The following is a 15000-nucleotide window of genomic DNA, read 5'->3' on the forward strand; positions in this document are numbered from 1 at the left end:
AACAACAACAACAACAACAACAACAGAAAACCAAATAACTTTTACATTCCACAATGTCCACTAAAACAAAATAAAATAAATAAAATAGTAAAAAAAAGTTATAAACATTCGATTCCTGTTCTTCATCCCCAAGGCGAAATTTGTCTTTTAAGATTTATTCCAAGGGAAGGTTTGAATAAATCAGGTGTCAGCCGCAGTGCAGCGCCACAAAGTGAGCTAGAGCGAGATGACCTACTCAAAGTCAAACCACGCGACAAGGGGTTTAAACCGAAAACCATCTGAATGTCACGATGCTCGCTAAAGTCCGAGAAAAGCGAATCTTTGAACAGCCAATAAATGTGTTCAAGGCGCTTTTCAAGGGTCCCAAGTCAACAGTAGATCTTCATACGTCAATAGGACGATACATGAAGCATGTTAAACGCAATTGCCATTTCTTTCTGACAGTTAACGTTTAATTGATCAGGTACGCATTTTACACCTAATGAAGTATCATGGGACAGTATGAGTTGAGAGCATCGAATTTTAGACCGCTCATGGCAGGACTTGAAAACATCGTCATCGCCATCATCATCATCATCATCATCATCATCATCATCATCATCATCATCATCATCATCATTATCATCACCATCATCATCATCATCATCATCATCACCACCAACCACCACCACACCCTCCCCCAACCACCACCACCCCCATCACACCTCCCCCCCCAACCACCACCACCCCCATCACACCCCCCCAACCACCACCACCATCACCACCAACCACCACCACCAACCACCACCACACCCTTCCCCAACCACCACCACTATCACCACCAACCACCACCACACCCTCCCCCAACCACCACCACTATCACCACCAACCACCACCACACCCTCCCCCAACCACCACCACCCCCATCACACCCCCCCCAACCACCACCACCCCCACCACACCCCACCCAACCACCACCACCCCCATCACACCCCCCCCCCAACCACCACCACCCCCATCACACCCCCCCAACCACCACCACCCCCACCACACCCCCCCCAACCACCACCACCCCCACCACCCCCACCACACCCCCCCCCAACCACCACCATCCCCACCACACCCCCCCAACCACCACCACCCCCACCACACCCCCCAACCACCACCAACCACCATCACACCCCCCCCCAACCACCACCACCCCCCCACACCCTCCCCCAACCACCACCACCACCATCACCACCAACCACTACCACCATCACCACCAACCACCACCACCAACCACCACCACCCCCCCCCAACCACCACCACCACACCCTCCCCCAACCACCACCACCACCATCACCACCAACCACTACCACCATCACCACCAACCACCATCACCAACCACCACCACACCCCCCCCCCCCAACCACCACCACCCCCATCACCACCAACCACCACCACCCCCATCACCACCAACCACCACCACCATCACCACCAACCACCACCACCATCACCACCACACCCTCCCCCAACCACCACCACCCCCATCACCACCAACCACCACCACCCCCATCACCACCAACCACCACCACCCCCATCACCACCAACCACCACCACCCCCATCACCACCAACCACCACCACCACCACACCCTCCCCCAACCACCACCACCTCCATCACCACCAACCACCACCCCCATCACCACCACACCCTCCCCCAATCACCACCACCACCACACCCTGCCCCTCCCCCAACCACCACCATCACCACCACCACCACCACACCCTCCCCCAACCACCACCACCACCACCACCCAACCCCTTACTTGCAGAGCACCAGCTTGGCCGTGATGTCCTGCCTGACGTCTTTGAATGCCGACTTCCCCTTGAGAAACGTACAGTCAAACATGCTTTCCGCCATGGCCTTCACACACGTGAAATTCACATCTGAAACGCCCACAACCAAACGACAAATCATTTTATTGAAAAAGCAAAATCCTTCAGAGCCAATAGGCCCATGGAGCCGGAGTTTATTCCGGTTTCTGTAGCGTGATACGGACAATAACAATTGCTTGATACCCTTTGAATAGGGCACTAGTCTATCGCAAAGTACCTTCCGCCCGATCTGAGAGAGCCAGCTACCCAATCACTGTTGGGTGGACAGAGGGGGTCCGAAAATATCAAATCTCGACTGCCCCTGGGATCGACCTCAGTCCCTTTGTGTGTGAAGCGAGTGCTCTGCCAACTGAGCTATCGGGACCCCCGAGAAATAACCAACTAGAGCTCGTGTCCAAACCGTTTTACAATGGTACCTTAGCCAACAGCAACACTTAATGTGTAGGACGAGACATGACGCCTGTTAGGCGATATTACAATTTTTTCCGGAGAGAGACAACGCTGATAACACCTGAGTGCGATGAGATAATGTGAGTAAAGAGCCTTTTCCAAGGACTCAACTATGCGCTGGTCGGGACTCGAACCCAGAATCTCTCGATCCGAAGGCGAGTGTCATACCACTGGATCGCATAGTCGCACAAATAAATAATACACACATGAATAAACAAATAGATCTACCTGCAATATACATAGATGAATAATCAATCCTGTCTCACACTAGGTGAACGTCACCTGTGTGACACAAACACATAATACATAAAAATATATAAATAAATACAAAATTAAATAAATAGATAAATAAATACATGAATCTATGAATATCTAATATAATTGATGAAGTAAATGATTATATGATTAACTGATCAATAAATAAATACACACACATAGACAGACATACACACACACCCACACACAATCAAACACACAGACAAACCTATATCGTTATTACACAGCTTGTCCACAGTCTTGGCCATAAAGTCTGGATCAGGGAGATAATCTTGATACTCTGTCGGCATGCATCGCCTGGTCTGATACATGACACAAGGAAGAGCTCTCTTGAAGCCGTCTTTTTGTCTGGAGGTGAAAAAATACGTTAGCAATCACCAGTCACTATCACCAATTCACCATTGCCAATTCACCATCACCAATTCACCATCGCCAATTCACCATGACTAATTCACCATCGCCAATTCACCATGACCAATTCACCATCACCAATTCACCATCGCCAATTCACCATCGCCAATTCACCATCGCCAATTCACCATGACCAATTCACCATCGCCAAATCACCATCACCAAATCACCATCACCAAATCACCATCACCAAATCACCATCACCAAATCACCATCACCAAATCACCATCACCAATTCACCATCACCAAATCACCATCACCAAATCACCATCACCAAATCACCATCACCAAATCACCATCACCAAATCACCATCACCAAATCACCATCACCAATTCACCATCGCCAATTCACCATCACCAAATCACCATCACCAAATCACCATCACCAAATCACCATCACCAAATCACCATCACCAATTCACCATCACCAAATCACCATCACCAATTCACCATCACCAAATCACCATGACCAATTCACCATCACCAAATCACCATCACCAATTCACCATCACCAAATCACCATGACCAATTCACCATCACCAAATCACCATCACCAAATCACCATCACCAAATCACCATCACCAAATCACCATCACCAAATCACCATCACCAATTCACCATCGCCAATTCACCATCACCAAATCACCATCACCAAATCACCATCACCAAATCACCATCACCAAATCACCATCACCAATTCACCATCACCAAATCACCATCACCAATTCACCATCACCAAATCACCATGACCAATTCACCATCACCAAATCACCATCACCAATTCACCATCACCAAATCACCATGACCAATTCACCATCACCAAATCACCATCACCAAATCACCATCACCAATTCACCATCACCAAATCACCATCACCAAATCACCATCACCAATTCACCATCACCAAATCACCATCACCAAATCACCATCACCAATTCACCATCACCAAATCACCATCACCAATTCACCATCACCAAATCACCATGACCAATTCACCATCACCAAATCACCATCACCAATTCACCATCACCAAATCACCATGACCAATTCACCATCACCAAATCACCATCACCAAATCACCATCACCAATTCACCATCACCAAATCACCATCACCAAATCACCATCACCAATTCACCATCACCAATTCACCATTTCCAGGTGTCAATCAAGCGAATCACATCGGATACGCCTACATAGTAAACAATTGAGTTCATTAAAAAAATTTGTTGAAATTGGGGTGAACTTTGTATGTCTTAATTATTGGCAACAATTTCACTTTTTTGTTATTTTATATTCCATGTCACTTTATAGCAACTGTTTCATTCCCCCCCCCCCCCCCCCCCCCCCCTCACCCACCTATCCACACACACACACACACACACACACACACACACACACACACAGACACACACATCATGCAAGTACAAGCCAACAGTCGAGTCGGCACCACGTACCTACAAACCATCTCAGGTTCATTTTCAATCAGAGAGTTGAGCAGATCCGTCTTGGTTTGTTCCTTGGACGCTTTCACTGATGTGGAGGGTAGCGAGACAGCGATACCTTCACGCTGAAAGCACTCCTTCTGATGCTGCAAAATGTCGTCATTCATATAACAATTCACCTTTGTCGCTTCCACCATGCACAGTGAGAAAACTGGAAAACAACAACAACAGCAATAATAATAATAATAATAATAATAATAATAATAATAATAATAATAATAATAATTAATAATAATAATAATAATAATATAATAATAATAATAATAATAATAATAATAATAATAATAATAATAATAATAATAATATAATAATATAATAATAATAATAATATAATAATAATAATAATAATATTAATAATAATAATAATAATAATAATAATAATAATAATAATAATAAATAATAATAATAATATATAATAATAATAATAATATAATAATAATAATAATAATAATAATAATAATAATAATAATAATAATAATAATAATAATAATAATAATAATAATAATAATAATAATAATAATAATAATAATAATAATAAATAATAATAATAATAATAATAATAATAATAATAATAATAATATAATAATAATAATAATAATAATAATAATAATAATAATAATAATAATAATAATAATAATAATAATAATAATAATAATAATAATAATAATAATAACCAATTCATTATGGGCTCATTGTTGTAAAGGAAATTTCCAACAAAACAAAACAAACCAAACCAAAAGAGTGACACAAAATATTGTCCATTATACGTAACAATGTTAAACTTAGCCTATAATTGGGTCCGGATCACAGATTAGTGAGAGGGGCAGATATGACAACACGCGGGAATACGTCATCAACATTGGCTAGTGAGAGGTCGAGCGCCGCCATTTTCTTTTTTATGCAACCAGGGACGCTGTGCGTTTAGTCTCTATTTTAATGACTTTGATTGAGCTCGATTAACCTTGATTTGTTGACGGAAAATGAATCATAAAAGGTCAGGTTTATGATGATAAACTAAATTAGAAATATTAGTCTTCACTTTTACTTGTCCATTTTAGGCTTGGCTCCATTGATCGGCTTGACATTTATAATAAAGATAGCAATAGAAATAAACACACATCGTAGTTCGGATGTCAGACCTGATAATGACAGCAATAGAAATAAACACACATCGTAGTTCGGATGTCAGACCTGCCTGGACTCGACTCCTACATGGAATAAATTAAACACTAAAGATCATCCCCAATCTCAGCCATCAAATCATCCGCCATGAGGCACATTTAAAGATTTCTATTGAAAAAAAAAATTAAAGAAGCATTTTCAAACGTTTGGCTGTTTTGACATGAATGGCCAATGTCAAGGACACTCTTTAGATGACAGACCGTTCCACAACAACAGTTTTATTGGATGTGAAAGATTGGGCTGTCAAGGGAGATCACTCACGTCGGCCTCCCATTTACTGTCTTAAAGTATTAAAGCGTTTTTTGTTTTTTATTTCTCATGATTTGTGGCAGTTGCCGTGTTAACCCATTTCAAGCCGGGGTCGATTTTAACCCCACCAGCATCAAATAATATGTCACCCATGGCCACAAAAAGGTTTTACAATGATGTGAACCGGATGTGACCCAAAATATTTTTTAAAATCGATCTTAAAGTTAAAGGGAAAAGAAATGAGAAATTCCAGTGGGTGTCAGACTAATATAATGAAATAAAATAAACAAAATTCCATTTTTTCATCGTCAAGGGCAAATGTGTCTTTAGGGTCGACTGGAAGACCGGAATAACCCAGGCGTCAGCCGAAGTACAGCGCCGCAACGTTACGAAAGGACATACTCTATACTGATGTGCTCTGACAAAAAAAAAATCCCCCAAAAAACAAAGAGCAAAAAACAAAAAAAACAAAACAGGAATTAAAGATTTTGGCCGAAAACTCATCCTTCTAGAAGCCTTAGATTTGAAATGACCCTCACCTTGGCAAAAACTCTCAAACCTGGGACTTGAAAGAAGAATTTGGGAAGTCCCAGGTTTGAGAGTTCCTGCCAAGATGAGGGTCATTTTAATCAATCGATATTTGAAGGAAGAGTTTTCTGGCCAAAAGTTGAAATCCACAATATTTAAATTTAATTTTTCCCCCAGGTGAAGTCGAGATTAGATTATTTTTTACCCCCAACCCCCCCCCCCACTCCCCTTTTGTCCACCCAGCAGTGACTGGGTAGCTGGGTCTGGCGTAAATGTACTTTGTAATAGGCAAGCGTCCTATCCAAAGTATAGCAGGCGATTGCTATTGTCCATTCCACGCTATAGAAACCGTGATGAGCTCCGGCTCCATGGCCCAGTCGAGTCTGAGACTTCTTGTTGTTTTACTTAGTAAAGCAGACACTCCCATTAATTCGTGACCAATGATTGGTTGAACTGGACTGTCCGAGTCAAGTCAAGGGGCGTGGTTACTTTCCCTTAGTGACCAATGATTGGTTGAACTGGACTGTCCGAGTCAAGTCAAGGGGCGTGGTTACTTTCCCTTAGTGACCAATGATTGGTTGAACTGGACTGTCAGAGTCAAGTCAAGGGGCGTGGTTACTTTCCCTTAGTGACCAATGATTGGTTGAACTGGACTGTCCGAGTCAAGTCAAGGGGCGTGGTTACTTTCCCTTAGTGACCAATGATTGGTTGAACTGGACTGTCCGAGTCAAGTCAAGGGGCGTGGTTACTTTCCCTTAGTGACCAATGATTGGTTGAACTGGACTGTCCGAATCAAGTCAAGGGGCGTGGTTACTTTCCCTTAGTGACCAATGATTGGTTGAACTAGACTCTCCGAGTCAAGTCAAGGGGCGTGGTTACTTTCCCTTAGTGACCAATGATTGGTTGAACTGGACTGTCCGAGTCAAGTCAAGGGGCGTGGTTACTTTCCCTTAGTGACTAATGATTGGTTGAACTGGACTGTCCGAGTCAAGTCAAGGGACGTGGTTACTTTCCCTTAGTGACCAATGATTGGTTGAACTGGACTGTCCGAGTCAAGTCAAGGGGCGTGGTTACTTTACCTACCGCTACAACTCCATTGCTGCTATGCTATGCTACGTGCGGCTATGTGGTCTTGTGATATGACACTCGCTTTCGGATCGGAAGATCCTGGGTTCGAGCCTAGCTCGGCGCATAGTTGTGTCCTTGGAAAAGGCTCTTTACTCACATCCTCTCACCGTACTCAGGTGTAAAATGAGTACCTGGTCGTTAACATCGTTGTCTCTTTCCGAAACAATTGTAATAATATTACGATCGCCTAACAGGCGTCATGTCTCGTCCTGCATGTAAAGTGTTGCTGTTGGCCAGGTACATCTTGTAAAGCGCTTTGAGCACGTTTAGTGTATATTGCGTTACATAAAATCTCAATAAAAAAAAAAAGATGCTACGCCGGATGAAAAGTAATCTATGTGGTCGTGTGGTGTGACAGCCGTCCTCCGATCGGAAGGTTCAAGGTTCGAGTCTTGCTCTGAATGACGCTTAGTTGAGTCCTTGGAGAAGGCTCTTTACTCACAATACCTCACCGTACTCAGGTGTAAAATGGATATCTGACCGATAACAGCGTTCGTTTTCTCTGTCCGTTCTGTCTGAAGAACAAAAAATGTAAAATTGCCTAACAGGCGTCATGTCTCGTCCTACATGTTAATTGTTACGGTTAGTTTTGGAGCCCTTGCAAAGCGCTTTGAGCACGTTTAGTGGTATTGACCTATATACACGCTCTGGTTTAATCTGAACCTATTTGATTTATAGTCTGATATATTTTAGTGAGAGATAAGCATCCTATCCAAAGGGTAGCGAGCAATTGCTATTGTCCGTTTCACGCTATCGAAACCGGAATAACCTACGGCCTCATGGCCAAATGGCCCTGAAGGTCTAGTTTGTTTTTGACAGAAAGAGACGAGCATTTTATAATGACGTCATGTGGTCGTTGTGGTCCAGTGGTTTGACGCCCGCCTCTGGATCTGTGGGTTTTTGGTTCGAGTTCTGATCTTGGCGACGCTTCGTTGAGTTCATGGATAAGGCTTTTTATTCAACTTTCCTCACCGTATTCATGTGTAAAATGAGTACCTGACCAGTAACATCGTTGTCTGTGGTAGAAAAATAAAATTGTAACAACCCCTAACAGGCGTCACGTCTCCGTCTACACGTTAAATGTTGCTGTTTATTCTCGTAAAATCTTTCACTGACAACTGGATTCGACGAGAATGTATTAATGCTTTAAACCTTTTTGTGATTGGCTGAATAAGGATTTTGAACTGAAACCGTTTAGTATTTTGTTCTTCCTTTCAAAGCTATGATATTTATGTTACTTTCCAAACTAGTGGGATCGAACCGTGGACCCTCTGTTTATGAGACAGACATTCACAGTGATAATCTTCCAACCACACAAAAGTTTCAAACGAGATGTTTTTGTCGAGATTTCAGACAATAGAAAAACAGACAAGGCAAGAATGTGTAATTGAAAAACATCTTGTCTTGTTTGCTTTTGTCTTCGTGGCCGTTCTGGCGTGGTCAAGGAAGAAACAAACATTATAAATAGAAATCAACACGTATTAAAAATTTTGGCCATAAAACTCGTCCTTCAAGAATCAATCAATTGAAATGACCATATCAAACTCCTCTCAAGACTGGAATTTAAAAAAGACTATGCGAAGTCCCAGGTTTGAAAGATTTTTGCCAAGATGAGGGTCATTGAAATTAATAGATATCTTAGGGACGAGTTTTCTGGCCAAATTTCTAAAATCGTGTTTAGACCAAAGTAAGTAGGACAGATCGTAGTTTATCTCTGACAGACGGCTTGAGTTGGAATACAGATGGGATGATTTCCTGGACTCAATTCTTTCAACGCTACACTGTATCGATTCCAGCCCGTATATGTGACCAATCCACTCACAACGGTGGGACCCTGATGGGTCGGATTGCCACTATTGGAACACAATGAAAACGAAATGCATCTGTTTATGTTGTGTGTGTGTGTGTGTGTATGTGTGTGTGTGTATGTGTGGGTGTTCGGGCACGCGCGAGAGAAAGACAGAAAGAAAGAAATAAAGAAAGAAAGAAAGAAAGAGAGAGAGAGAGAGAGAGAGAGAGAGAGAGAGAGAGAGAGAGAGAGAGAGAGAGAGAGAGATAATAAGCAGGAGTGAAATATCTGTTTAATGTTATAGTTATGATATAACGTTATAACAAGTGTAACTACTCGTAAATGACAATAAAGATCTTTTTTTATTATTATTATTATTATTATTATTATTATTATTATTATTATTATTATTATTATTATTATTATTATTATTATTATTATTATTATTATTATTATTATTATTATTATTATCATTATTATTATTATTATTAGTATTATTATTATTATTATTATTATTATTATTATCATTATTATTATTAATATTGTTATTATTTTTTTTCTTTTTCATGAATATTTTTAAAAAGGTGAGATTATATCTTATATATATACAGTTATCACTATAAAACCAAGCAAAGAGAAATGTAACACCGATGCGATCTCTCTCTGTCTCTCTGTCTCTCTCTCTCTGTCTCTCTCTCTCTCTCTCTCTCTCTCTCTCTCTCTCTCTCCCCCTCCCTCCCTCCCTCCCTCTATCTCTAAAAAAACCCCAAAAAACCAAAAACCAAAAACAAACAAACAAACAAACAAACAAAACAATCCAAAACAATATCAACCCCTCTTCCACCTCCCCCGCCCCAAAAAAAAAAAACCCCAAAAAAAAACCAAACAAAACAAAACAAAAAAACAAACAAAAAAACAACAAAAAACCCACAAAAAAAAAAAAAAAACAACAACCCAGAAACAAATGATATTATTAGAGAGTCTAATATAAACAAAGCCTCCCATTTTAGTAGCAGGATGTATAATGAGATCTTTATGATTACCAGACGTAAACGAGCGACAATCATTGTTGACGGCCGCTATTTAATTAGACTAAAAACTAAGTTATAAAAAACTATATATATATCCAGTCCTCTGAAGGTCGGTTTCACACTTCCAAGGAGATTGGAACCGGTAATTTGACGTCACCCTTGTGTTCCCCTTTCGAGAACAACTAGATTTTTCTCACTACAACAAAACCCAATCGACACCAGCAAATTTCATAGTTTGAATAAGGGTGGCTGTGTGGTCTAATGGTTTGGTACTCGCTTTCTGATCGGATGGTCCTGGGTTCGAGTCCCGCTCTGAGCGGTGCATAGTCGAGTCCTTGTAAAAGTCTCTTTACTCACATAATCTCATTGTACTCAGGTGAAAATGAGTACCTGACCGTAACAACGTTATCTCGGTCGGAAAAAGAATTTCAATATCGCCTAACAATCGGCATGTGTCGTCCTACGTGTTAACTGTTGCTGTTGGCTTGGAACAACTTGTAAAGACGGATTTAATTTAATTTTAATTGAGCTTTTATATAGAGCAAAATCCACTAAATGTGATTAAAGCGCTTTACACTGAACAACAGTAACATTTAACATTTAGGACCAACAGTAACATTTAACATTTAGGACCAACAGTAACATTTAACATTTAGGACCAACAGTAACATTTAACATTTAGGACCAACAGTAACATTTAACATTTAGGACCAACAGCAACATTTAACATTTAGGACCAACAGCAACATTTAACATTTAGGACCAACAGCAACATTTAACATTTAGGACCAACAGCAACATTTAACATTTAGGACCAACAGTAACATTTAACATTTAGGACCAACAGCAACATTTAACATTTAGGACCAACAGCAACATTTAACATTTAGGACCAACAGCAACATTTAACATTTAGGACCAACAGTAACATTTAACATTTAGGACCAACAGTAACATTTAACATTTAGGACCAACAGTAACATTTAACATTTAGGACCAACAGTAACATTTAACATTTAGGACCAACAGCAACATTTAACATTTAGGACCAACAGTAACATTTAACATTTAGGACCAACAGCAACATTTAACATTTAGGACCAACAGTAACATTTAACATTTAGGACCAACAGTAACATTTAACATTTAGGACCAACAGCAACATTTAACATTTAGGACCAACAGCAACATTTAACATTTAGGACACAGAACATTTAACATTTAGGACCAACAGTAACATTTAAACATTTAGGACCAACAGAACATTTAACATTTAGGACCAACAGCAACATTTAACATTTAGGACCAACAGCAACATTTAACATTTAGGACCAACAGCAACATTTAACATTTAGGACCAACAGCAACATTTAACATTTAGGACCAACAGAACATTTAACATTTAGGACCAACAGTAACATTTAACATTTAGGACCAACAGAACATTTAACATTTAGGACCAACAGTAACATTTAACATTTAGGACCAACAGCAACATTTAACATTAGGACCAACAGCAACATTTAACATTTAGGACCACAGCTAACATTTAACATTTAGGACCAACAGTACATTTAACATTTAGGACCAACAGCAACATTTAAATTTAGGACCAACAGCAACATTTAACATTTGGACAACAGAAACATTTAACATTTAGGACCAACAGCAACATTTAACATTTAGGACCAACAGTAACATTTAACATTTAGGACCAACAGTAACATTTAACATTTAGGACCAAATTTAACATTTAGGACAACAGAACATTTAACATTTAGGACCAACAGCAACATTTAACATTTAGGACCAACAGCAACATTTAACATTTAGGACCAACAGCAACATTTAACATTTAGGACCAACAGCAACATTTAACATTTAGGACCAACAGTAACATTTAACATTTAGGACCAACAGCAACATTTAACATTTAGGACCAACAGCAACATTTAACATTTAGGACCAACAGCAACATTTAACATTTAGGACCAACAGAACATTTAACATTTAGGACCAACAGTAACATTTAAACATTTAGGACCAACAGTAACATTTAACATTTAGGACCAACAGTCAACATTTAACATTTAGGACCAACAGCAACATTTAACATTTAGGACCAACAGAACATTTAACATTTAGGACCAACAGCAACATTTAACATTTAGGACCAACAGCAACATTTAACATTTAGGACCAACAGTAACATTTAACATTTAGGACCAACAGCAACATTTAACATTTAGGACCAACATGCAACATTTAACATTTAGGACCAACAGTAACATTTAACATTTAGGACCAACAGCAACATTTAACATTTAGGACCAACAGCAACATTTAACATTTAGGACCAACGAACATTTAACATTTAGGACCAACAGAAATTTAACATTTAGACCAACAGAACATTTACATTTAGGACCAACAGCAACATTTAACATTTAGGACAACGAACATTTAACATTAGGACCAACAGCACATTTAACATTAGACAACAGAACTTTCTTTAGGACCAACAGAACATTTAACATTTAGGACAACAGCAACATTTAACATTTAGGACCAACAGAACATTTAATTTAGACCAACAGAACTTTAACATTGGACAACAGCAACATTAACATTAGGACCAACAGCAACATTTAACATTTAGGCACAGCAACATTTAACATTTAGGACCAACAGAACATTTAACATTGGACCAACAGCAACATTAACATTTAGACCAACAGCAACATTTAACATTTAGGACCACAGCAAACATTAACATTAGGACAACAGAACATTTAACATTTAGGACAACAGCAACATTTAACATTTAGGACCAACAGAACATTTAAATTTAGGACCAACAGAACATTTAACATTTAGGACAACCACATTAACATTAGGACCACTAACTAACATTTAGGACCAACAGAACATTTAACATTTAGGACCAACAGAACATTTACTTTAGGACCAACAGCAACATTTAACATTTAGGACCAACACACATTTAACATTTAGGACAACAGCAACATTTAACATTTAGGACAACAGCAACATTTAACATTTAGGACCAACAGAACATTTAACATTTGGACCAACAGCAACATTAACATTTAGGCCACGCAACTTTAACATTTGGACCCACAGCACATTTAACTTTAGGACAACAGCACATTTAACATTAACCACAGACATTTAACATTTAGGACCAACACTTAAATTTAACAAACATTTCATTAACACGACTTAACTTTAGACAAAATTTAAATTAGACAAACAAATTTAACTTTAACAACACAATTACTTTAGGACCAACAAACTTAACATTTAGACCAACGTAACTTACATTTAGACCAACAGAACATTTAACATTAGACCACATAATTACATTTAGGACCACAGAACATTTACATTAGGACCAACAGAACATTTAACATTTAGGACAACAGCACATTTAACATTAGGACCACAGAACATTTACATTTAGGACCAACAGTAACATTAACATTAGACCAACACAAATTTAACATTTAGACCAACAGCAACATTAACATTTAGGACCACAGCAACATTTAACTTTAGACCACAGAATTTAACATTTAACCAACATAACATTTAACATTTAGGACCACAGAACATTTAACATTTAGGACCAACAGAACATTAACATTAGACACACAACATTAACATTTAGGACCAACAGAAATTTACATTTAGGACCAACAAACATTTAACATTAGGACCAACAGTAACATTAACATTTAGGACCAACAGAACATTTAACATTTAGCCAACAAACATTTACATTTAGGACCAACAAACATTTAACATTAGGACCAACAGCAACATTTACATTTAGGACAACAGAACATTTAACATTAGGACAACAACATTAACATTTAGGACAACGAACATTAAATTTAGGACCAACAGAACATTTACATTTAGGACCAACAGAACATTTAACTTTAGACCAACAGACATTAACATTAGGACAACAAACATTTAATAGACCACGTAACATAACATTTAGACACAGAATTACATTTAGACCAACACAACATTAAATTTAGGACACGACATTAACATTAGACCACAGAACATTTAACATTTAGACCAACACAAACATTTAACATTTAGGACCAACAGCAACATTTAACATTTAGGACCAACAGAACATTTAACATTTAGGACCAACAGTAACATTTAACATTTAGGACCAACAGCAACATTTAACATTTAGGACCAACAGAACATTTAACATTTAGGACCAACAGCAACATTTAACATTTAGGACCAACAGCAACATTTAACATTTGGGACCAACAGTAACATTTAACATTTAGGACCAACAGAACATTTAACATTTAGGACCAACAGCAACATTTAACATTTAGGACCAACAGCAACATTTAACATTTAGGACCAACAGCAACATTAACATTAGGACCAACAGTAACATTTAACATTTAGGACCAACAGAACATTTAACATTTAGGACCAACAGTAACATTTAACATTTAGGACCAACAGCAACATTTAACATTTAGGACCAACAGCAACATTTAACATTTAGGACCAACAGAACATTTAACATT

At 38.9% G+C, this 15000-nt stretch overlaps 1 protein-coding gene across 2 annotated transcripts in view; it reads right to left on the reverse strand.

The window, feature by feature from the left end:
• The window catches only part of LOC144958977 (uncharacterized), a 129174-nt gene that overhangs the window by 774 nt on the left and 113400 nt on the right, over positions 1-15000 (reverse strand). For both annotated transcript variants that reach the window (XM_078891279.1, XM_078891278.1), the window contains 3 exons: positions 4451-4649; positions 2793-2932; positions 1789-1909 (listed from right to left, as the gene is read on the reverse strand). In XM_078891279.1, the coding sequence (XP_078747405.1) occupies positions 1789-1909; positions 2793-2932; positions 4451-4649 (460 nt within the window). The remainder of the gene's footprint in view (positions 1-1788; positions 1910-2792; positions 2933-4450; positions 4650-15000) is intronic.

Source organism: Berghia stephanieae, chromosome 13 (assembly GCF_034508935.2).
Source record: "Berghia stephanieae isolate SIO BIC M18660-M18661 chromosome 13, UCSD_Bste_1.3, whole genome shotgun sequence".
In the NCBI taxonomy this organism is placed as follows: domain Eukaryota; kingdom Metazoa; phylum Mollusca; class Gastropoda; order Nudibranchia; family Aeolidiidae; genus Berghia; species Berghia stephanieae.